Source organism: Babylonia areolata, chromosome 2 (assembly GCF_041734735.1).
Source record: "Babylonia areolata isolate BAREFJ2019XMU chromosome 2, ASM4173473v1, whole genome shotgun sequence".
Taxonomy (NCBI): Eukaryota; Metazoa; Mollusca; class Gastropoda; order Neogastropoda; family Buccinidae; genus Babylonia; species Babylonia areolata.
The window spans coordinates 55,545,407-55,572,834 of NC_134877.1; the positions used below are offsets into that span (position 1 = coordinate 55,545,407).

At 39.6% G+C, this 27,428-nt stretch overlaps 1 protein-coding gene across 1 annotated transcript; it reads right to left on the reverse strand.

Moving 5' to 3' along the window:
• Positions 1-288: 288 nt before the first annotated feature.
• Positions 289-27,428, reverse strand: LOC143275325 (NHL repeat-containing protein 2-like). Its single transcript, XM_076579344.1, is given in 13 exon segments — positions 289-6,448; positions 10,424-10,622; positions 13,876-14,088; positions 15,952-16,074; positions 16,774-17,005; positions 18,978-19,071; positions 19,490-19,622; positions 21,825-21,959; positions 23,029-23,045; positions 23,048-23,285; positions 24,355-24,492; positions 25,751-25,959; positions 27,266-27,428. Coding segments are annotated over 13 exon segments (2,163 nt in total). The 5' UTR covers positions 27,423-27,428; the 3' UTR covers positions 289-6,173.

The following is a 27,428-nucleotide window of genomic DNA, read 5'->3' on the forward strand; positions in this document are numbered from 1 at the left end:
CACACGTAAAAGAACCCACGGCAACAAAAGTGTTGTTCCTGGCAAAATTATGTAGAAAAATCCACTTCGATAGGAAAAACAAATAAAAAAAACTGCACGCAGGAAAAAAAAAAAAAAAAAAAGGGTGGCGCTGTAGTGTAGCGACGCGCTCTCCCAGGGGAGAGCAGCCCGAATTTCACACAGAGAAATCTGTTGTAATAAAAAGAAATACAAATACAAATACAAAACACACACACACACACACACTCAAAACACAATGGTCAGGAATTTGGAATGTTTTGTTTTCAGTGGTGATTGCATAGAACTGACAACCTGCTCAATGGAAACAAACAACAAACAAAAAGAAAAATCTTACTGAGACAACGACAGATGAAAAACTCATGGTATCCAACACCATTCAAGGAAAGTAACTGTTGTTCCAAACTGAGAGACACAAAAGGGACACTATTTGAAGCTGCTGGTGATTAATTTTATGCTTCTGATCAGTTTGTCCAAAACATCAGATAACAAATGATGGATGTATGAGTGTTGTGTTGTTTTGTGTTGTGTGTGTGTGACATGTTTTGTGTGAGTGTGTGTACTTACAGCAGTATTTGAGTGTTTGGTTGGATATCTGCCCATGTGAGGCTATGCATGTAAGTAGTTGTTTCATAGTTTAAATGTCTTTTTTACATGTCAGTTTTTACAACATATAGTACAACTGAGAATGTTTTACATACAACAAGCACCTAACCCCACACCTCACTCCCCCCCCCTCACCCGCCCCAACTAGGAAAACAAAAGAAGTCAAATCACAATTACCTATCATTGTCTTTCCCCAGGCTTTTCTCAAGGAATACAATATTCCCCAAACTGATACACTACTCAGCTATTTGTCACTGAGCAATGATGTTTGTCATCAATGTTAACAGCTTATTAACAATATATCCCTTGAAATCTTTGTTCTGCCTGCCTATGTGTGTGCGTTATGTGCTCTGTTGTTGCGTAATCTAGGTGAAAATAAATTGTGACATCATGCATGCTGTTAGTAAACTTTCAGTCAAACATGCTGCACCTTAATTTGTGAGCCAGAAATGAATAAGAGATTACCTGAGCTTGTCCGGTTACTCTTCGGATCCTGACAATCAAACTGAATCATCACACGTTACCATTCTGTGTCACCAGTTGTACACATTTTCATTTGACAATGTAGACAAGACTAATGAATACATAACAGCACCCACCGCACACAATATCATATAATATATAATGCATATATACATGAACACACACATATAAATGTTCATACATTCATAATCATACATAAAAATAAAGTTAAACACACACACATATTATGTATCTAAACCTATACTCAGTGTCCCACTCACAATTAGTTATGAGGCCAGTCTGTCGTTTTGTTTCTTTCTTTATTTTTGTTTTTACATTTGAATCAGTGTTGCTGTGTGCTTCCACATCACGTGCACCACCACAAGTGGCATGGTGTCTTCTGGATCAGTCCACATATTTTCACATAATTACTGTATCAGCACAGAACTGGCGACGCAGCGGTGGATGTGGCAAACATTTACGGCATAACAATATAACAGAAAAGCTTAACTGCATGGTTATTTTCATTAATATGTGAATCACCATACTACATAATATATTCCCTATTCGACAACAGCAACGCATAACACAAATGATATATACATATCCACACTTACATACATAACACACATATATATACATTTACATACATATTATATATATATATATATATATATATATATATAGAGAGAGAGAGAGAGAGAGAGAGAGAGAGAGAGATATTCTTTCATCGATTCTTAATCTTCTTCACTAACATTCCTTTACATCTGATTTTTCATTTTGTCCTCTCACAAAGTCCTCCACTTATCATCACAAAATACGGTGTATTTCCTCCCGTTCCAGATCTTCACATTTGTCAACATCCTTTTTTTCTGAGAAAAAAAACCCCTGAGAGAACAGAATGCCAAACTTTAACTTATCTCTTGTGAAAGATGTCAGTGTGCATCCGTGTTTAAATAAGCACGGAAATTTCATTGATTTCTCCGGACTTGTGCAGGAAAGTTCCACCAGGCAAGCAAGATTCCCACTTATGTTTTGTAATTCTACTCTTATTTCTCCTGTACCTTTCAAACACACACAGCTTCATTTTCTTGCCAAGAAGCATACATTAATGACCATCTGAATATCACATGTTCTGAGCCAGTTCTGCTGATAGCTAAATACATCTTATCGATATCTATCCTCTGACCACATTGATTTCTCTACCACTTGTGGTTGCAAAGAAAATGCCACAGATGCACATGCACAGATGGACAGACAGACAACAGAGACAAGGTTATTACATAGACACACACTGTGATCACATGCGAGTCAAAAAGGTCTCTTGACAGATCTCTCATGATTTCAGTGACAAAGAACTGTAGACATGGATCTCTTTTTGAATTAACAGGCAGACATAAGCGGTTACCAAATGGTCAGATTGCTGTTTCTCACCCGAGTTTGATCCCTGGTCATGGTGCACCTTGTAGGTAAAGGGTGGAGATTTTTCTGATCTCCCAGTTCCCAGTTCAACGTGTGTGCAGAGCTGCTAGTGCCTGAACCCCCTTAGTGTGAACATGCATGCAGAAGATCAAATCCCCACATTAAAGATCCTGTAATCCATGTCAGTGTTACGAAAACAAGAACATACCTGAACGGGCACAATAGCTGAGTGGTTATTGCATTGGACTTTCAATCTGAGGGTCCCTGGGTTCAAGTTTCGGAAACAGCACCTAGTGGGAAATGGGTGGAGATTTTCCTGAACTCCCAGGTCAACATATGTGCAGACCTGCTAGTGCCTGAACCCCCTTCGTGTGTATACGCATGCAGATCAAACATGCACATTAAAGATCATGTAATCCATGTCAGCGTTTGGTGGGTTATGGAAACAAGAACACACCCAGCATGCACATCCCTGAAAACCGAGCATGGCTGCCTACATGGTGGGGTCAATAAACAAAACTGTCATACACGTAAAACATTACATGTCTGTTTGAGTGTGTATATGTGTGCTTGCTGAAACCTGACTGAATGACACAGGAAATGAATGATGAGCACCCAATGGTAGCCATCAGTCGACTCAACCCAGGTAGGCACTCTGTTGTGCAAATGACCCTGTGTTTAAAAAGCGCTTAGAGCTTGGTCTCCGACCACGAGTAGGCACTATATAAGTATCCATATCATTCATTCATCATTCATTCATGTACAACTGAAAACCAAGCATGACTGCCTTCATGGCCAGGTAAAATGATCATACAAGTAAAAGCCCATACCTGGGAATATGGGAGTTGCAGCCAAGGAACGCAAAAGAAGAAGCAGAAAAAGTTTTGCAATGAAGGTTTGTCCTTGTGCACCCAGCCATCTGAGAACGGTGGCATGTAAATACTAAACACATCTACTGTGCATCCACTCATGTAGACCAGCATTAACCCCTTGATGGCTGAACCTTGATGATAAGAAATCAGTGTGGCATCAATCTGAAGTGCAAGAATTACTTCTTGTGTATGTCCAAGTGGTATAATTGATTTTGCTGAACAAAAAATAATGCCATGTCAAGAGGAAGGAGTCCAAACATAAAAGGTGGAGACTGACGTCCCTCAGTCTAACAGCCCTTCACTGACAGCATACTGGTCAGCAGCAGTCAAAGGGTTTAGATGCTGTCCTGTGCAAATTCACTTACACTGAACAGGGGATAAATGGGTCTAGTGCCAGTTGCTAACGTCCATATTCTAAATATATTTCTGTTAATAATTACGATGTAATAATTAATTGCAATGTTTTTAAAAGCGAATATGTGAAATGCTTTTATTTGAGAACATATGTTTATTACTCTTGTTTAATCAAGTAATCCGCGTGTGTGGGGTGGGTGAGGGATGGGTAGGTGCGGGTGTGCGCTAATTATCTGCTTGCGGTTTTCCGCAATTTATCTTATCTATTATAATCAATGTGCAGTATAGTAGGCTATGTTTATAATTATATTCAAATAATGTTTCTTAATTCTTTCTGTTTTTACATTAAGAATACTAGTTATTACCTGCAGTGTGTGGATGTATGTATGAAACAGTATATGTGATATTTTTTTTACATTTGTATCTTCGTAATATTCGTAAAAGCTGTTGTTGACTTTTACAGTTATGGTCCCCATGTTGTTTACTTGTCTATGTTGTGATAATGCACCTGACCAAATTTCTCCAGTTGGAGATAATAAAGTTATTCTTATCTTATTGCTTGGTTCTAACTTTCTGACAGTTACTAAATGCCCACGATGACCAAACTACGCCATTGGTCAGTTTCATACTACACACAGTCAGTAGCGACTGAGCAATGCAACTGGCTCCTGGAGAGCAGCAACCAGTTGTATAGAACTGCCACGAACCATTCTTAAGTGCAACATTGATTAAACCTCTTGCATGCCCCAGAGCAGAAATTTCTGTCCACATCATCGAACAAATTTTCCTATTGCAAAATCATTAAATTCATGTGAAATTGTCATAATATAATATTGTTCCTTTTCCCTAAAGAAGAGTAGGAGTTATATATACTTTCTTTCAGTAATTTGCATGGCAGAATTAGAAAAAGAATTATTACCCTCCATGACCAAACACCCTTTGGCACATTGTTGTCACTGGACATGAAATAGGCTTGGCACTGAAAGGGATAATATAATATCCACTGTACTGTCAGTAAAACAGTCAGTGCATCTCAACCAAAGACATCCAGCCCAGTATCAAGTTATCAAACATGTTGTGTTGCATTGCATTGCATTGCATTGCATTGCATTGTATTGTATTGCATGTACTACACTGCAGTGTATTGTTTTGTATTGTATTTTATTGTATTGTATAATTACTTTTTGTCACAACAGATTTCTCTGTGTGAAATTCTCTCCAAGAATAGTGTGTCTCTACAGTGTAGCACCACTCAGTTTGTTTTTCCTGCCTGCATGTGTATCTATTTTCCAATCAAAATGGAGTTATTCTACAGAAGCTAGCTAGGGACAACTCTTTTTGTTTCCGTGCATTCTTTTATGTGTGCTATATGCATGCTACAAAGAGGACCTCAGTTTATTGATTTATCCAAATTACTAGCATCCCGACCAACGCTAATGGTCTAGCGGAGGGGGATAGAAAACACTGGGGAGCAAGGGATTTGATCCCATGCAGCTCAGATTCACTTGCTTCCTAAGGCGGATGTATTACTACTGGGCCACTGCCACTCCACTACTAACTTGTACTGACTTCCCTACCTCTAGTAGAGTGGAATTTTGTTTAATGTCCCGTCACACATACTGGTGATTGTAGACATTTTGTTAAAGTACTGATTTTCTTATGTGAATGTTATTGTTTGAAAGGTCGGAGAAGACGGGTGCAATAGCCGAGTGGTTAAAGCGTTGGACTGTCAATCTGAGGATCCTGGGTTCGAATCAAGGTGACGGTGCCTGGTGTGTATATGCAAGCAGAAGATCAAATACACACGTTAAAGATCCTGTAATCCATGTCAGCGTTCGGTGGGTTATGGAAACAAGAACATTCCCAGCATGCACACCCCTGAAAGCGGAGTATGGCTGCCTATATGGCGGGGTAAAAACGGTCATACACGTAAAAGCCCACTCGTGTGCATACGAGAGAACATGGGAGTTGCAGTCCACGAATGCAGAAGAAGAAGAAGAAAGGTAGGAGAAGAAGAAAGTGAATGGTGAGATGGGGGAAACCGGGTACGAGGAGAGTGGAATCAATTATGAATATTTGAAATAAGTATTTAAGCACAATTAAAAGAAAATTACTGAAAGGACTTTGTGAAAGAGAAGTTGTTAATTTTACAAGAGGAAAAATTGATAACAAAATGTAAAAAGTCAAAAACTGCATTCCCAGTGACTTGTGATGAAACAATTTCGTGCAGATAAAGCTTCATCAAGTCACGGTCAAAAGTTATTTGCTTAACTCTCATGTCACTGAAAGAAATGCACGTGATATTAGGGCAATATTTAGTCCATGATGAAGCAGACTACAGCCTGAAAATTAAACTTAAAACTGGTCTGCGAATCAGACCAAAGTCTGAGTGAATCCAATGACGAGGTTTTTTAGTTGAAATGAAGTAAAGAAGACACATCATTCTACCTCTAACACTGCCACAGCCGTGTGCTTTTCAAGGCCCTGTGGAGACACCACCACTCTCTGAACAAACTGCTTGCGATGCTGGGTGCAGGTGTTGTCCTGGTGACACACGAAAACCTGACAAGTCAACACCACGGTGACGCTCGCGACCGGGATGTCCGGCTTCATCTCTAAGGTGGTCAGAGTCTGTGGCGATGACGCATCCGCAGTAATGCTGCCCTTGGTGAGGTCAGATGGAACGGAGCTTAAGAATGACTGTGTCTCTTTGTCTGCAACACGAATTATGTGAGTCTTTTTTATTTATTTATTTATTTTTTTTTTCTTAAAACCGACTTTCACAATGATCTTACTCTCAGAGAAATAACTCCCAACTGTCTGAACATGTGCAAGTGTACATGGAAATAAACACACACACACACACAAAAACAACAACAAAAAAACTCAAAATCCCACCAATCCCATCAATTCAACAACACTTAAAATCAGTCCACTATTGTAAACATAATTTTTAAAAACCCCACAAAAACACATCAACAACACTTGAAATCAGTCAGAGTACACAGAGTAAAAAAAAAAATCAACACTTAAATTCAGTCAACTAGTATTAGTGGGCTTGTTATCGCAAATCAGTTTGCGCTGACGTTTTAAAGCCCGCTTCCATATCTGAAATGTAGAATAAATCATACAGATGAAGAAAAGAAATGGAAGCAGCGCTTACGATTGATTTTAAGAAAGATAGGGACAATTAAAATTTTACTAAATGCTGCAAGACAACAGTCTGACGCGAAGAGTATACCATTACGAACACAGCGTCCGCATTCCAAGCTCGCCTCGCGCGCGCCTGTTTTCCTTTGTTTCAAGCTCGCTAGCTGGTTCCAAGGTCGTGGTGCACTGGATGTGAAGTCGGCGCGAACCTACAATCTTGTTTTCAATGATCGCTTCTTCTGCCTGCCAATGTAAGGATCGGGATGAATAGATGAGAAGGTATGAAAAGTCACTTGATTGGTTTCTTTCCTTAATTATTGTTACAATTGCCACGGATGCCCGTTAGAGTCTAATCAAAATTGTACTTCCGTTTGGCAGCAGACGACACACTGCAGTATGCCGGCAAGTCAAGCCGATCTATGGTGTCCTTTTCATATCAAGATCTCCCTCTCTCTCTCTCTCTCTGCCTCCCCCCTCTCTTTCTTTCATAATCATAAACAAATAATATATATATATATGTGTGTGTGTGTGTGTGTGTGTGTGTGTGTGTGTGTGTGTGATACCCATAAAGGCAGATAAAAGTCACCCACATACTTTTTTTTTATTCTAATGATATCAATAAAAGATTGTGTGTGATCTGATTTTAATATGTCACACTCATAATTTAAAAGAGGTTCACATGCCTATTCATTTAGAGTGAGAGAAAGGAAACAAATGAAAGTAGTCATCAAGATGCGTATACATTACATTAAACTGAACTATTTCTTTCTTTAAATTATTATAATATATACTTTACTCAGGATAAACAACCTACTCAGGATAAACAACCATGGCTGGTCGACAGTACTGCCTGATTGGTCCCACGAGTGGTCAACCTACACGTCCATGTGAGCTGACCCCTATAGACTGGACAACTTGTATACTGTGCCAAAAAAAACCCCAAAGAAACTCTCACCTGACCAGCTAAAGGAAAGCGTGATTGCTCTGGTTACAAGTATGTGGCCGAAAACATTAGGAAATTCCAAGATCTCGAAGAAATGCCCATTTCACTTCACCATGATATTCTGAACAATGAGACGTCACTTGAAGAAACTTTTATACAAAACAATGCCTCATGGCACAAATCATGCAGAGATAAGATCAGTAACCGCATGTATGAGAGAACGAAAAGAAAAGTACAGGAAACTCGTCAGGATAACAGTCCCGTAAAAACCCGTAAGGTATGCCAAGAAGACGAAAAGCAAAAGGACAAATGTTTTTTCCTGTGGTGAATCCAATACAACAGATCGTTTGCACAAGGTGTCAACACTTGGACTTGACTCCAAAGTCAGACAATGTGCCATATTACTTCAAGACAAAACTCTGCTGTCAAAACTTGCTGAAGGGGACATGATAGCAACAGACTTAGTGTATCATAACAAATGTCTTCAACATTTGTATTATTGTGCTGACAAGGCAGAGAATTCACAAAGGGAGGAAGGTTCTGAGGAGACATTGAAAAGCATTGCCTTTGCAGAGCTAGTGTCCTTCATTGAAGAAAGCGCAAATGACGATTGCACAGCACCTGTTTTTCAAAGTCTATGTAAAATATATCAGAGTCGCCTGGAATCACTTGGAGTGACAAGTGGTGTACATTCCACACGACTGAGACAGAAGCTCCTTGCCACTTGCCCCATGCTTCATGAGTGTAGTACAGGCCGTGGAAAAGACATCAAGCTTGTCTTCAAACGAGACATTCAACATGCCATTAGGAGAGCAACTGACCATGACTCTGAAGCTCTTCTGCTTGCTCAGGTGGCCAAGATTGTTCGAAGAGACATTTTTTTCAGCAACGCAAACAGCTACGGATAAAGTGATTGAGCCCAAACCCACAGAATCCATTTCTCCTATTCTTCAAGCACTGATTACAATGATCTTAGATGGTCCAGGGAGGAATCTGAATCCAAAGGGAGAAAGTGAAGATGGATTGATCTGGGGACAGTGTTTACAGACCAAACCAATTCTCCCTTTACCATCTGCATGGGGATGGACCAGGGATGCTGATAAACCATGGAGACCCCTGTGGACAACCCTGCGTCAGGCTGAGGACTCCTGTTACGAACTGATTCGTTGTGGTTGCAAACAAGGCTGCAAAAACAGGTGCAAATGTATCAGTGCAAGTCTCAGGTGCACTGCCTTGTGTTCGTGTGGAGGAGACTGCGATGAAGACCAAGACTAATTTCTCTGTGAGTGCAAATCTTTCATTTTCCCCCCATGCATGCATATTCTATTGTATTCAACCCCATTGAAGAACATAGTTATCTCAGCACAACCTTTTGGACTAAACTCCTGCCTCCTGATGGAGAAAAGCAGTACCAGTCAGTACCCTAAAATTTACAGCATACATGTATGCATGCACTCGTTGTATTATGCACGCATGTGACTGCGTGTGCGCGCGCGCTCGCACACACACACACACACACACACGCATGCATTCTGGGCCAGTAAGAAAACCTGGGAGTCAGAAAGAAAGAGAGACTGACAGAGCGACAGGGAGAGAGGATTATGTGCTGAATATGGCTATTTTTAGTAACATTGTTATATAATTTCATGTTTTTTCTGTCCCTTGCATAAAGATTTATAAGTACTAACAAAATGCTAAGCATCGGCACATTCGTGCAAAAGAACATCAGGCACGGGCATAATGGCCAGAGAGAGAGAGAGAGAGAGAGAGAGAGGGGGGGGGGGGTTTGTACTGATATTTTCTATGTTTAGTAACAAATATGCTACTTTTGATGCCTTTTCATATATTTTTTCTATCAAAATGCCCAAATGACAAATGTATGCACTAATAATCGTCATAAAAATGCAAAAATAACAGCAAATAGGGAGGGAAATAGACAGCTCGTGTTCAAATCAGTCATCCGGAATCTAAATTTAGTGACCTTCATTTAAAGGTCACTGTGACCCCAAATATTGGTCAAAAAGCTTGCTTCCATTTAAAATATTGATCTACATGCTTCTCCAAGCATTATAGTAATAAAGGCACCATTTGAGGTAAAAGTGCAAACTGACCCTAAAATCATTGCAATAACAAGCCCACTATATACAGAGAATGAAAAAAAAAATTCAAGAACATTTAAAACCAGTCAACAAGTGTTCACAGAATTAAAAAAATATATAAATCAACAACACCTAAAAAATAAAAAAATGATAAGAACATAAATTACTAAACAATCTACAATGAAAAAAAAAAAAGTTAAAAGAAGGTTAAAGTATGAACAGAAACTGTTGCACAAATGGCAAATGGCTTCTGAATACACACACACACACACACACACACACACACACACAAGTATGCAAATGCACACACACACACTCATGCAACATGTATATGCAAACACACAAACACTCAAACATGTGTGCAAATTCCACACACACACACACACACACACACACACACACACACAAGCATGCAAATGAACACACAAAGTGACAAACACACAAGCGTGCAAATGCACACACACACACACACACACACACACAAAGACTATTTCTACCTGCAGCTGACAGTTTCCAGCTGTTTGGAGCCTCGGTGTTGCCATGGAGGCCAGAGGCCAGCCTTAGGGTAAGGTCCAACTGAAGACAAGCACCAGTCTGCAGGGTTGCTTCAGGCAACTGAATTCCTCTGTCCAGTGCTGCAATGTCCAGCGCTATTTCTCTCCCTTTGGGAACTTCTTTATCGAACACAACTGGTAGCTACAATGCACACACACACACACACACACACAGAGGAAACTATTAAGGACAATGAAGTGAGGATGTGATCCATTGTGCATAGAGTGGTTATGCTCAAACTTAAATCAAGAAACACAGGAAATGGTCTACACAATTTTTTGGCCATCATTGTGAGGCTCAGGTGGTTTATGGACTTGTGTGCAAACTGTTAAAATTACATTTGTCTATCCCCCGTAAGATTAGTCCGCCCATGAAAAACAATGCCCCTGTTTTGTTTTTTGCTGTTGTTTTGTCCTGTACCACATGGTCCACAGCTGTACCATGTGGAACAGTCATCAAACTTTATGTGTTTGCATAACAAATTCGGAGTGATGGCCTAGAGGTAACACATCCGCCTAGGAAGTGAGAGAATCACGGCTCAGCTGCTGATATTTTCTCCCCCTCCACTAGACCTTGAGAGGTGGTCTGGACGCTAGTCATTCGGATGAGACGATAAACCAAGGTCCCATGTGCAGCATGCACTTAGCGATAGGGAAAACAAATAAAACTGCACGCAGGAAAAAATACAAAAAAATGGGTGGCGCTGGAGTGTAGCGACATGCTCTCCCTGGGGAGAGCAGCTCAAATTTCACACAGAGAAATCTGTTGTGATGAAAAGAAACACAAATACAAATACAATTCTGGAACAGGAGAATGTACACTACTGTCATGATGTACCATAAACACTGAATTAGAACAAGCAATTCTGAACATCACTGACAGGACTCGCCAACAATCTAATCTTTCCTGTAATGGTGTACCATGTACAGCGAATCTGAACAGTCACTACTGAACACCACTGAAGGGATTCAGCAACAGGTTAATTTCTGCTCTACTGTACTGTATTATATTGTATTACTCTTTTGTCATAACAGATTTCTCTCTGTGAAATTTAGGCTGCTCTCCCCAGGGAGAGCCCTCTGCTGCAGTGAGAGCACCACCCATTTCTTTGTATTTATTTCTCCTTGCAAGTGCATTTGTTCTCCTATCAAAATGGATTTTTCAATATTTGCATTTGTATTGGTATTTCTCTTTTTTTATCACAACAGATTTCTCTGTGTGAAATTCGGGCTGCTCTCCCCCAGGAGAGCGCGTCGCTACACTGACAGCGCCACATGTTTTTTTTTTTTTTTCTGCCTGCAATTTTATTTTTCCTATCGAAGTGGATTTTTCTACAGAATTTTGCCAAGGACAACCCTTTGGTTGCTGTGGGTTCTTTTACTTGCGCTAAATGCATGCGGCACACGGGACCTTGGTTTATCGTCTCATCCGACTGACTAGCGTCCAGACCACCACTCAAGGTCTAGTGGAGGGGTAGAAAATACTGGTGACTGCCGGTGTGATTCAGACCAGTGCTCTCAGATTTTCTCGCTTCCTAGGCGGACATGTTTCCTCTTGGCCATCACTCCACGCATTTTGCCAGGGACAACCATTTTATTGGGTGGGTTCTTTTCTTTGCCCTAAGTGCACGCTACACACAGACTATCATCTCATTTGAATGACTAGTGTCCAGACCACCACTCAAGGTCTAGTGGAGAGGGAGAAACTACTGGTAAGTGTGGAATTCGAACCAGTGCGCTCAGATTCTCTCGCTTCTTATGGGGACGCGTCACCACTTGGTCAGTTTCAGTTTCAGTTTCAGTAGCTCAAGGAGGCGTCACTGCGTTCGGACAAATCCATATACGCTACACCACATCTGCCAAGCAGATGCCTGACCAGCAGCGTAACCCAACGCGCTTAGTCAAGCCTTGAGAAAAAAAAGAAAAAAAGAAAAAAAAGAAAAAAAGATAAGCTTACATAAATAAATAAATAAATAATAATTATGATATAAAAAAGGTAGTAGTAATGAAAATAATAATAATAATAATAAATAAATATAAAAATAAATAAGACAACAATGATGATAAATAAGCAAATAAATGTAAAACATGAAGACACACATTCACCACTTGGTCAACTAATGTGTGTCCTCATGGCAACCTGATAGGGGCAGTTCCCTACAGACAGCCAGAGATGGAGATGATACAAAATGAGCTGCCTGGTTGTGTGAGAGGGGCTGAGATGAGCAGTATCAGTATCAGTAGCTCAAGGAAGTGTCACTGCGCTCGGTCAAATCCATATACGCTACACCACATCTGCCAAGCAGATGCCTGACTAGCAGTGTAACCCAATGCGCTTAGTCAGGCCTCGAGAGAAAAAAGAAAAAAGAAAAAGAAAAATATATAAGAATACTACTACTACTATTAAAAAATAAGAAAAGAAAAAAGAAGAGCAGTGTGGTAGAAATGCCCTGGTGGCATGAACTGAGGTTGAGACAGGAAAAAAAAAAAAAAAAAAAAAAAAGGATCCAAGTTTGCACAGCCCTTTCATAATAACATTGAAGTGTAACATCTGACATAACACAACCATTAAACTGATAAAAACCATGCAGATATTACAGTCAACTCCCAACGCTATCCACAGGAACAGCATTAGAAGGAATTACATTCAATCAAAAAACATACTGACCTTAACCCATTAGTGTGGACCCTGGCAGAAGTTTGATTTCTGTCTTGTGCAAACTATTACCCCAGTCATGAAAAGAAACCGAAAGTAGCTGTGGCTAGTGAACTCTTACTGTATTACCTCCCTTTTGCATGCCAATGTAGCACCCTTATATCTGGCAGCCATCTTCCTTTCCTGCATCCAAATGGCTATTTTTTTTCTTTTTCTGCATGTTTATCTTTCTCTTGTTTGATTGATTCTATATTGTAAGCATGTTGTCATTTCTTCTAAAAGGACAAATTATTCCTTATTGTTGCATGCTGTTAATTCTTCTAAAAGGACACTAACTTATCTTGCCTATTTGGGCGATCGGGCCAAAGTTAAGCCCGGATCGCAACTGATCGGTGGACACACAGGCCCTGCCAGCTCAAGACCCCCCCCCCCAACCCCACCACCTCTTTCTCATCTCTGCCACCTCTCCCTCCTCTTTCCCCCATCAACAACCACCCACCTCCACCACCTACACCCATCACTAAAACATCTGGCACACCCCTCTCCATGCCAAGGTCGATGAGAACCTGATCCTTTCCATTCCGTTCAATGAATCAAAGTGGTGATGTCTCACTTGCAAAAGTTTAAGCGCTCTGACAACCCCAACGCCTGCGCCTCGGCAGAGCAGGAGACTACAACAATTATTCACTACTTTCCATCCCTACCACCTACGATACAAAAGTGACATCATCATCATCACCTGTGACACTGTTTTACTGCTCCAGTCCACAACACGGATGCTGTGGTTGTTGGTGTCAGCAATGTACACCAGCTGCCTTCCCTCGTCCACACACAATCCTCCTGGCTCGTTCAGGCGTGCTCCGGCGGTGCCCTCGCCCCCAGCGATGGTACCTGGTGCCCCGGTGCCCAGCACCGTGCTGCACCGCTTGCTCTGAATGTCCACGTATTTGACCTGCAAACAGAAGATTCCAGCTTTGAAGCTGTTGTGTCTTAGTATATTTCTTACCTGAATGTTTCCCTTTTACATGACCGATGTGTGTATGGTAGTGAAGGAAGAGGTTCATCTATTCTTATTTCACTTGTCTTAGAATATCATGATTTTTTCCCCCCAAATAGTTTCCTTTTACTTGATGATTGATATGTACATAGAAATCTTTCATCTGCATTCATGGAGATACACAAAGGGAACATTATATATATATATATATATATATATATATATAGTTTTCAGCCAGATAACTGAACAAGAATGTGGGTTTGAAAGAGACTGGAGGACTGCTGCTCTACCAGATTGATTCTTTAAAAATCAGGTCACTGAATTGCAAAAGGTCATCAACAACAAATCCCCACCAAAATTGTTTTCATCCTCTTAATCAATTAAGCCTAAATTGCCTTTATTTGTCTTTTTCCTTTTGATCGTTTTTTTTCTTTGTTATTTTCTATTTAAATAATCACCTCATTTTTTATGGGGAGTATAGTGCAAACACATATAGTATATATGTAAATAAAAAACTGACATATATACAATACCTTACGACTGTAAATATAAAGCAAAATAGTGACATATATACGATATCTTATGATAGTATGTGTAAAATAAAAAGCTGACATGTAAACAATATATTATGATTGCATACATGAAATAAAAAGCTGACATATTTACAATGCCTTATGAGCATATATGTAAAACAAAAAGCTGACTTATATAAAGCTGACATATATACAATACCTTATGATTGTTTATGTAAAATTAAAAAAAAGCTAACATATATGCAATACCTTATGACTGAAATGAAAAAGTAAAATAAAAAGTTGACATACATCATTTTATATGCAACATAAAAAGCTGACAAACATGTGTAATAGCATTTATTTTTGTGGCACTCTGAATGAATGTGTGGTTGAGATTGCGCGTGCGTGTTGTTGTTTGTGATGCTAGGGGAAGCAATTACGTGTTGTTGCTTGTGGTGCTAGGGGAAGCAATTGCGTGGTGGTGCTTGTGATGCAATTGCGTGTTTCTTATGAATATGATTTTATTGTGATCATCGCTCCTCAGTGTCAAGTGAGTACAGTTCTGAATAGCTTAGCTGATCCCGTCACAGCAACCGTAAGCCAGAGCGTGAGAATCGGCTGGACCGGACGGGTCCTAGTGTTTCGATGTTTGGCCTGTTGTCACACTGATGAGGTGAGGATATCTATGGTATTAACGTTAGGTCCTATTATTCTTATTATCACTTATACGTATTTAATTCTTCATTATTTGTCAAAACATTTTGTATTTATTCTGGTTATGAATTGGGTTACTTAATTTCACTATTTTAGTAAACGAATGAAAGGTGATCCGTTTCTGGGATTGTTTGGTTATTGTTCATTTCTATTCAATCGTCTTTGTAATTTCTATGGATCGATTCATCCAAATGATACAGTGTTGTATTTGTGTTGTCAAAATACTTTCATGCTGTACATTACAAATATAGTTTATACAGTATTTATTATATTGTTTTATAAATACTTTTTGTATGTTTTATTAAATAGAGTTTATGTACTTTTTGTGCAGAGGCTCGCGCATTGTAGCGCATTGTCGCGCGTTGTCGCGCATTGACGCGCATTGACGCATTGACGAGATCAGAATAGAGAACCTCTGTAAAACGACCTTGTGTGAGGTGTTCATTCCCTTTTCCTCCCCCTCTTGTTCTTCCTTACCCTCTTGTGGAAAACGCTGTATCGAAGATAGAACCCACCCCGAACAACTACAACACATGCAATACATTATGACTGCATATGTAAACTAAAAAAGCTGACATACGTACAATACCTTGTGATTGTAGGAGTCAGCCACTAGCAGTGGCCCAGACGGAGACAGGAGACACACATCCAGAGGATGCTGGAGTTTAGCTTCCATCCCTGAGCCATCCACATCACCGTAAGCAAACAGATTCTGAAATCACACAGAGAAGACATGCTGTATCTTTATAACTGTGTCGGGAATGCATGTGGCACAGACATAAAGAAAATAATGACAGTCATGCAACATGAATACTCGCTGTTATTTCACTGACAGTTAAAATAAATTCTAAGTGAAATGGCTTTTTTTTTTTTTAAGGTATCTTTTACAGTTTGGGCATTTGGTTGCTGTCACAGATGATAGCTCAATAGACAAAAGCTTACTCATTACTGTATTGAACTGTACTGTGTTGTGTTTTACTGCATTGTATAAATCTTTTCATCACAACAGATTTTTCTGTATGAAATTTGGGCTGTTCTCCCCATGGAGAATGCATTGCTACAGTGCAGCACCACCTTTTTTTCTGCCTGAAAACTTGTTTTACTAACAAAGTGGATTTTCTCTAAAAGATTTTGCCAGGGACAATGATTTTGTTGCTGTGGATTCTAAGTGCATGCTATACACAGGACCTTGGTTTAACGTCTCATCCAAATGACTACCATCCAGACCACCACTTAAAAGTCTGGTGGAGGGGAAGAAAGTACTGGCGAGTGTGGGATTTGAACTTGTGCAATGAGATTCTCTCACTTCCTAGCGGACATGTTACCACTAGGCTACCATTTTAAATTACTTGTAATAAAAAAGAAAAAAAAAGAAGAAAAAAATGTTCTCGCAAGGTTTGCCAGTACTCACTCTGGGGTCCCTATCCCCTCCCACCACTGCCTTCACGCTGCCGTCTTTCAGGCTGACGGCTCGCACAGTGGAGCTCTCGCTGTCGGCCACAAACAGTGTGCTCAGGGCCCCGCTCGGGGAGATGGCCAAGCCGGAGGGCTGGGCCAGGGCGGCTTTGTCTGGGTAGCTGTTGTTGCGGTTCTCCTCATTCCCACTGCCCACGATGCAGGCACAGGTCCCAGCTTTGTACTGCCTGCATATACGTTTTCCGGAATGTAGTTGATTAACTGCTAGATTACCTAAAGCCCACTTGGCCGAGAGAGTGGGGATGTGACCTGGGCAAGACACTCTCAATTATAATACCAAGTTCTGGCCAAGATAGTCAGGGCAGCTGTTGCCTCCTCTGCTGTTCTGATGGTCATAGTTGGACATGACTATCGTACATACATACAACAAGAATTAACAGTGACAGACTCTGCATATCAATACCGACTTTATCATTCTTCTTCTTCTTATTCATACAACAAACTCTACAGGCTCTACAAACACAGAGTCATCTGCACAACAGACTGCCTCCTTGGGTAAAGCTAAATTTGACCATGTTTCTCCTCTCCTTCAGTCTCTCCACTGGTTGCCTGTTTCTGATCGAATAGACTATAAGCTATCCACTCTGACCTTTTCTGCAGTCAACGGATCTGGCCCCAAGTATCTTTCTGAACTCATCCATATCTATACCCCGTCTCGCCAGCTCCGTTCTTCCTCTGATACTCGACTTCTCAGGATACCTCACGTCAGAAGTAAGACCTATGGACACAGATCGTTTTCTTTTCAATCGCCAAAGACGTGGAACAAGCTCCCTGATAACCTCTGTCATTCTGATTCCCTCGCATCTTTTAAATCTCGTCTCAAAACCCACCTTTTCCCTCAGCAGTAAGTTCAATTGTGGCAGGTCCACTTCCTTTATGTTAGCTGTGCTTGACTACGTGTGTATACATATGTATGTGTACATAACTACATGCATGTATATGAATGTGTATTGTGTGTGCGTGAGTTTATGTAAGTTTGTGCCTGCCTATGTGTGTGTATGTGTTAGGGTAGCTGTTAGATACACATGTATTGTTAAAATGTTTGTATGCAGTGTGTGTGTGTGTGTGTGTGTGTGGGTGTGTGTGGGTGTGGGTGTGTGTGAGTGTGAGTGTGAGTGTGTGTGTGTGTGTAGTCACTTTTTGGTGTGTGTATGTAACATAGATGTAATGTTTTATGTTAACAAAGCGTTTTTGTAAAGCACCTAGAGCAGATTTCTGGATAGTGTGCTATATAAGTATCCATTATTATTATTATTATTATGATCAGACACACATATGAATATTAGGGCAACAGCAAAACTTGCCAAATCAGAACTGTCTGCTTTGGCAGACTGCACAGAACATCACAGCAATATCACAAACTTATATCGAGGGAGTGGGTATATTTCATGCTGAATTTAGTTTCTTTGCTGCTGTCTAAAGCCAAGTGCATTCTTCGTATGTGCCAACCTATTCTTGATGTGAGGAAAATGTTTTATTTCTCCAAGCCCATGACAACAAAGAGACAGTTAAACCACCTCAAATACCTAAACATCATTCAAGGATACAACATCTGCAGAATGCTAATCCCCTAGTGAAGAAGAGTTTGTGCACGCACGCACTGAGAAATCAACTGTTTGTGTACAAAAACATACTGAAGAAAGTACATGATTAACAAAATAATAACAAATACAGTTTATCTATATTGTACCTTTCATTAAAATGCTTTAGACACATACTAAAGGAATTACATGATTAACAAAATAGTAACCAATACAGTTTATTTTTTGTACCTTTCATTAAAATGCTTTAAGACACATTATGAGTGCTGTAATCAATCATTAAAAAAAACCCCACAGAACATAATAAAACTCGCAAGCATCCACAACATCCACTCACACTAAAAACTGAGCTGAGACGTATTAAAGGGAATAAACATGATTAACAAAATGGTTATAAACAATTGAAGCTGATCTGCCACACATCAACTGAAACACTCATTCACTCAAAATGGGAAAAGTGTCAAAAAAAACAAAACAAAAAAACAACAACAACCCCCCCCCCCCCCCAAAAAAAAAAACCAGAAAGAAAGAAAGAAAAAAAAGTGTCTATGGGAAAAGTATTAAAAAGAAGAAATAAACGAAGAAGGAAAGTACACACTTGTTTTTCCACCATGTGACGTCTTGCAGAAAATAGGCCCATATCTGGTGTGTGCCGGCCATGGCAATGTACACCACATCCACTTCCTCTCCCCCTGCAAGTCAACCACACTCTTTATTTAATTCAAATTATTACAAATATAGAGACATGAGCAATTCCGAGACAGTAAAGCACGGTCACTTTCCTTACTTTTTCTTCACATTATCTTTTTAAAAAAACCAATCTACTTTCTTTTTTTTAGCTGACAATAATTCACTCTTACTGTGATACCCTCACATACTTGATGTAGCCTGCATTATCATATTAATATGATCACATGCGATCATCCTGGTTTCTACCCATGCCTAGATTTATTGCTTGGTTTTACAACCACACTCTAACTCTTGCCTTTTGACCAAATGTTGGAGACCATCGGCCCATTCATATTCCACATTTGTTATGCTGTGAGAGAGACAGAGACAGAGAGAGAGACAGAGACAGAGAGAGAAGTGAAGTCTAAAGTGACCACTCACCTGGCGACACCCCTGTGGCCACGTCCCAAGGTGAGGACAGAGGCTGCTGGAGGCCTGGGTTCCCCCCCTGCTTGTCGTCCCCCTGCTTCCCGGTTCCTGCCAGTGTGCTCACCTGCCTGCTGCCCAGATCCACCTGCCCACACCACACACATAGGGTAGGTATAGGTAACTGCGAACAGCGTCCAATGGCAAACGATCCATAAACCGCCCCACTTCAAAGCGTTCTTAACGGTTGCATTTCACAATTCAAAGTCTGCTTCAGCCTTTTCCTAATACCTTAATGAATATCCATGTCAAAGGACCAGTCAACCATCAGCTATTTCTGGCTACTTTCCACGCTATTTCTTCTCTACGCGCACCACTGCCGACCAAGGTTACAAACATACTCTCAAAATCCTAAAATCATGAGAAGCAAGTTGAAGGACTTGAACTTTGACATAGTTTTAAAATAGTTTTATTTGATCGGTATGTTGAATGCGCATTACCAGTGCTGGGAGAATTTAAGAAAGCATATTGGTGACAGATCAGAACGTCAGTTTTCACAGGAATCTGCAAAATATTGTCGTTTGCAATAAGACCAAAGGATATTTTGACGTGAGTCTATTTGCGAATGATGCTGTACAGTTACTGAGCACTCTCAAAAGAGTGTGTTTGTGTGTGGTGTGGGGTATGTGTGTTTAAATGTTTGTTTGTGTGTTTGCATGCATGTGTGATCAAAACCAACAATACAACAGTCTAGTGGGATGTTCCAATAATATGTTATGTCTAATGAGTTAAAGACCTGCTTCTGTTTTAATTGTCTACATGTACCCAAAGCCATCATTCACGATTACACTTGCCCGTTCGCATTTACCCTCAGGCACCCTTGCTATTTCAAACATCGACAAAACGTTGAAAAGAATGAGCAGACAATCTTTTCCTGGTGCAAACGGTTGGAGAAAGCCTTCAAAAACAAAAGAACTACGTTTGACTATCATTTGACATATTACCTTTGCAGTACACAGGTTGAGCTGGTCGCTTCGATTGAATCGTTTGCAGTTACCCATACCTACCCTATATCTTTTTCAATTCGTTGTATTCATTTATTCATCAAGATGACTCACCTTCCCGCTGTCAGAACCACCTGCCCCCAACCCTCGCCCCCTCTCTTTTTCATATCTTATTGTATTCATCTATTTATTCATCATAACGTCTTGCTACAGCGCAAATTCTTGAAGCTCTGTGCACTTCCCAACAGCACTAAACATGTTCACTCAAACACCCCACACAAATATATGCATATAATTCAGAAATTCAAAAAAAGATATTGCCATGAAGTAAATCAAATAATGTATCAGACACAAAAAGTTAAAACTAGAAATAATAAAAATAACAACAACAACAACAACAAGAGAGGCAAGGCCCTCAAGACTCACTTGTAATACATACTTTTTCCAGTTAAAAAAAAAAGTTAAAATGTGTTCTGTTTTCAGTAATGTAAAGCTCCAGGGAGAGGAAACAAACAAACAAACAAAAAAAAAACCCTGAAAAAAAGTAAGTATTTTAGCAGATTCGAACCAAGCACATTCAGATCCAGAGAAAGAAGACTCACAGTGCTAATGTGTGTCTACCAATGACGCTCAAAAAGTAATATCTAAACGTTTCTTTTTTTTGTGCATCATTACTAAATTGATAATGGCATTTGAGGCGATAACACCATTTAAATTTTGGTATATGTCGATTACTTAAGAAATTCTTTAAAGTCCATGGTAAAGGAGAGTGAGACGTTGCCATTGCCTCAGGCACACCACAACATGTAGCTGTTTTCTCCAGATCCTGCATGTTCAACAGGCTGACAGAAATTACAACGCGGTCCATTCAATTTCTCTTTCACTTTAAAAATAATCATATACAGCAAACATGTGAATGGTATCGTTAGTGTCACCGTATGTGTTCTGCCCAGAATTTGTATTTCTTTTCTTTTAATTGCGAACAAGAAAAACAAGATCAGGCCGTCTTCAAACCAAACCATAAACTGTGATTTTATATATATATACACACACAGTCATTCGGATGAGACGATAAACCGAGGTCCCATGTGCAGCATGCATTTAGTGCACGTAAAAGAACCCACGGCAACAAAAGGGTTGTTCCTGGCAAAATTCTGTAGAAAAATCCACTTCGATAGGAAAAACAAATAAAACTACACGCAGGAAAAAATACCAAAAAAATGGGTGGCGCTGTAGTGTAGCGACGCGCTCTCCCTGGGGAGAGCAGCCCGAATTTCACACAGAGAAATCTGATGTGATAAAAAGAAATACAAATACAAATACACGCATATAAATATATTCATTACCTGTCTCAGAGCATGGTTCTCAGTGTCAGCCACAAAGAGAAGACTGCCGAGACTGGCCACCCCTTGTGGAGAGTCAAAGAGCGCATCCTGTAGATCCCCGTCCTTAAAGCCCTTCTCCTTTTTCCCTATCACAGTCTGAAAAAGATGCAGCCATCAATCAGAACCGGGCAAGGCTGAAGGAGTTTATACATGTACCATCCAAATGCAGCACTTCAAGGTCTCAACATCTGAATGATTTTTGGCATGCAAGTTTTTTTTTTTTGTTGACATTTCCATAGGTTGCATGCATAGATTTTTAGACCTGAAATATTCCACGGTTTAAACACTTTTTTCCTTCAAACTGTTACCAGAGATATCGTCTGCAGTCATGCCAACCCCTATCACATTTTCATGGGAATTGGTATTTTTTCACATACATGTAAAGACTATCATAATTGCATACATACACATGCACACACACAGAAAGAAAAATAAAACTCAATTTTATGCATACATCAAAAAGGTCTAATTCCAGAGGTGTATAGTATTACAAGAGGAAATTTAAGGAAAAATCAGTTTGAGCTGCCATGAACCAGTTTTTACACACACACTGACACACACAAACATACACACACACTCCTTTTCGCTCTCTTGCACTGGCAGTGAACTTGCTAAAATCTCTTTCAATGAGTTAATTCATATATAAGAGTGTGTGCGTGCAAGCATACATGTGTATGCATGCATGCATGTGTGTGCGCATGTGTGTGTATGAGTGGTAGCTGGGAAGCATCCAAATGAATGAATGAGTGTTGGCATTCGTGCAGAAGTTGTGGTATAAATGTACTGGTGAGAAAACATCAGTTCTAAAAACAGGTGCAGACAAACAAAAAAAAAAGAAGAAAAAAAAGAAAACAAACATACAAACAAAAAGACAAAAAACAGAAAGAACTGTTAAAAACTGGTTTGGATTTCTAAATCTGTACCCATCTTTGCTTTTGAATTTTTTTTTCTTTTCTTTTCTTTTTATAATACTCATAAATTCTGTTAGGTCTTGCCTTTACCTCAACTGTCATTTCCAGTTAACACAGTCCCTGAAAACAGACCTATGCTCTGAAACGTTGGGTGCTTCTTGCAAAAAAGTGAGTCTTGTTTTACAACCTACACTTTAAAACAATTCAAAATTAAAAAAACTTTCTCTGTCTGTAACCAGCTCTAACTCCTGTACCTGCACGACCCCGGTCACTCTGTCAGAACCAGCAGGCGATGGTGACCTGTGTCGGACACCACCAGCTGGTCAGGCCCGGGCCCTGCATGGACCTTGCCGGGAAAGAGGATAGGGGACTCCCCCTGCTTCTCCTTCTCCAGCTGTAGGGGCAGCGGGTGGGGGCTGATCTTCCCCACACCCCCATAGTGCTCCATGGCAGCCTCCACCACCTCAAACAAGAGATCGCTGTGGCCCTCACCCACCACGTAGTACAGAACCTGTTGTAAACAACGTCACTACGGTTTTATCATTTCAGCTGTATCTTTTTGTCTGTCACTCACTCATTTCATTTGCCTGACGAAGAGCATGTGGCTTGACATGTTGCCTCTTTTTATCTCACGCTAGTCAACTTCCACCTAGATTCTTTTAGTCTATCACTTACTATTCATTCAACAATAACAAAGACCGATAAACGTTGACATAATCACATCTGTGTTCATGCTTCAAACTGAGAGTGTTTGTATGTGGGCGTGCATGTATGTCTCTACATATGTGTGTACTGTGCTTGTATGTGAGCATGCATGTAGTCTGCAATCACTCGTGTGTATGCATTTGCATGTGCACATCAGCTGGGCCATGAGCAACATGATTTGATATGTGCATGTGCAAACACAGGCAGATACATTTATACATGTGAGTCACTGGGTGTTTACTCTGGATTAACAGGACTTTTTAAAAAATCACAATCTTATTTCACAGGAATAAATATAAAAAAATGAAAAAAGTGCAACTGTCCACAGAACACTGAATTTCATCATCTCAATCTTAGAAAGAATAGCCTTAAAATATTTTTTTAATTAATTTTTTATTATTATAGATATCAATAAAACAGATACAGGAGTATCATGTGTGCATGCTAGTACAAGAATGTGTGTATTGTATGTGATTAGGGTGGGGATGGATAAGTGCTGGTAGGGCGTGTGTTTGAAGGCATGTTTACTTTCTGGAAGAATATCAAGTTTACTTTACGGTAGTATAAGTATTAACTTTTCACAACTTCCCTGGATGGCTGAATACATTGGTAAACATTCATGGTTCAGGGCATGAGAAGATGCAAGAGGACGGGAGAAGAAAATCTGAATTAAGTACAATACCAGTTATGACAGATATTATAATCAAATTCACTTTTGATAATGAAATGACAGAATAACAGCAGACTGAATTAAAGCTGTCACCAGCAAAATTCATTTGACAGTGAATATCGTTGCATGATTATCTTGAAGGAAAATAATGAAAAGATTCCACATAATGTGTGATAGAAGATTGAGCAATACTCATAGACTGCACCTGGCCCTCTGGTCCGATGACAACAAATGTTGGCCAACACATGATGCACAACTGTTGCCACAGTGACGTTTCACTGTCGTTGACAACAGGATGAGTGATGTCATAACGTAACACAGCACTCAAGATGTTTGCAGTCACCTGCAGCATCAAAAGAGAATGTATATAATGATAATAATAATTATAATAATCATCATCATCATCATAATAATAATGGGCATTTTATAACATGTTTTTCCAGAAATATTGCTCAAAGTGCTTTAAATTTTGTTCGCCCTCCTCCATAACTATACACATGCACACACACACACACACACAAACACACACATGCCAGAATGAACTTGTGCAATTGAACATTGGAAACCACTAACCTACCCATGATGGCCTCTAGAAAACCCATTCCTGCATTCAGATTTTAAATTCTTAAGAAAAGGTGATGTCAGGCAATGCAAAGGTTATGTGTTTTCTCGAAAGTAAGACCCCAACATTTCAAAAAAAGAAAACCTGTTGTGAAGATGAAACTTATACAATAACATGGAACAAAAACATAACTCATAATATCATATACCACATTCATTCAATGAAAAATAATAATCTTTTATTAACTTCAATGGCTTCTGGTGTTTGATCAACTTAACAAATCAATATAACTGACAAAACATAATGAAAGCTATAAATCATTATCCAACAAACATATTCATACAATAAAAACATATTTTATCACAGTATCCTCTCTGTTACTGGCTCCATAAAACAAAATCTTATGTAAAATCAAAGACATCTAAACAGGAAAGACCAAACTGAGACAATCAAAAGACAACTCAATCAAAAAGATCCTTCAAAGACTATCAAAAGACATTTGAATCAGAAAGGTCATACAAAGACTATCAAAAGACATCTGAATCAGAAAGATTATACATAGATACAAAGGCTAGCAAAAGACATCTGAACCGGAAAGGCCATACAAAAACTATCAAAAGACATCTGAATCAGAAAGATTACACAAAGGCTAGCAAAAGACATTTGAATCGGAAATGCCATACAAAAACTATCAAAAGACATCTGAATCAGAAAGATTACACAAAGGCTAGCAAAAGACATTTGAATCGGAAATGCCATACAAAGACTATCAAAAGTCATCTGAATCAGAAAGATTATACAAAGGCTAGCAAAAGACATTTGAATCGGAAAGGCCATACAAAGATTATCAAAAGACATTTGAATCAGAAAGGCCATACAAAGACGATCAAAAGACATTTGAATCTGAAAGACCACACAAAAACGATCAATGTCACTGACTGAAGCAGCATAAAAACTAACCAACAAGACAAACTTTTAATCATTTACAACAACAACAACAACCCCCCCCCCCCACACACACACACAAAAATCAACCAACTTTTTCATTCAGGAATTTAGCGGAGTGCACTCCCACGATACACAGCCCGTCCTGTGGTGAGAAGCGCTGCTCCAGGAGATGAAGGTCTGGCAGAACGTGCAGACAATTGATGCAGCAGTAGGTGAAGAAGTCCAGCACCACAACCTTCCCCTGCAGAGACTGTTCTTGGTGAAACTGTAGCGGCGATGACACATTCAGCCAGTCCAGGTCTGATTTGGGAAAGAATCAAACTTGGGTTTGATAACCACAAGAGAAATTTGAAAAAAAAAGAAAAAAAAGAAATAGAGAAAAAAAAGAAAAGGAAACAAAAACAAAACCAAAAAAAACCTTAAAAACATAATTCACTGTGTGGAGACTAAATCAGTAAATGAGTTTTTTGTTTGTTTGTTTGCTTTTTTCTGGGAAAAAAGGAATAAGCACATTACATACTGTCCCCACAAAAAAAAAGGAAAAATAAAAGCATACAATACTAAATGCAAAAACAAACACAAATAAAAGCACAACAAAAAATTATATCAAAATATGTCCAGTTACATATACAGACATGCATAAAAATTACTAACACACACACACACACACAGAGTGTGAAGAAGTTTAAGATATTATTGTGTTTGCATTTTTTTTTACCACTAGTTCTGAATGATACATTTCAGCACACACACACTGATACATTTTAATACATACAGAGAGAGAGAGAGAGAGAGAGAGAGAGATTGGCAACAAGCAGTGGCTCAACAGATTTTTCAAATTTATTGGACTAAACCTTTTCACTATAAAATCAATGTTTATGGTCTCCAGTCTCCTTAAAATGGTGTGTGTGTGTGTGTGTGTGTGTGTGTGTGTGTGTGCATTACTGTATGTTTCGATCTGCGTCACCTATTCACTGTACGGTACGGTGTCACTAACAGAGAATATGACTCTCTCTCTCTCTCTATATATATGGAAGGGTGGGAGACGGAGACGGGGATGGGATGTGTGTGTGAGAATTTTGTGTTCTCGATTATCTGTCTCGAGCACTACACAATCTGTATCTGTCTATATCTGTTGGGTACATCGCTGTCGCCAAAAATTATGGCATTATCGCGACGGGTGAAGGTGAAGGGGGGGGGGGGGGGAGCGCAGCTTGGCAGGTTCACTGTTGGGATGTTAATAGTTTTTTGAAGATCTCAAGAGCTGGTGCTCTTACTATGTTTTCTTCCAGTTGGTTCCAGTCTTTTACTGTGCTAACAAATGACTGTTTGTATTGCTCTGTCGGACATCTGCTGACTTGGAATGTTCTTGTGTTGTTTCTTATGTGATTAGAGATCGTAATGGTGGTGTCGTACAGATCGCCATATGTTCGTGGCACAATTCGTAATGACATTACAGGCAGAGCCAATATAAATGACATGACAGGTATGGGTACAAATATTCGGTAATTTGGAGATGACACGTCTGAATATTTATTTTAAACAATTTTGTCAACATTCCTTTCCCCTGATACGGAAACATGACTCATTGAAAAACAACACATACCTTTATCAAAATTTGGAATCCTAAAATGTTTGGTGTTTTTGTCTATTTTGGAAAAATGCTGCTGTATGGCATCCTTTCGAGAATTTCTTGTGTCTTTTAAACTTAAAATTTCATCGAAGTCAGCCTGAAGGGCCAGAAAATCGTCTGCACCCGCCATCACTAC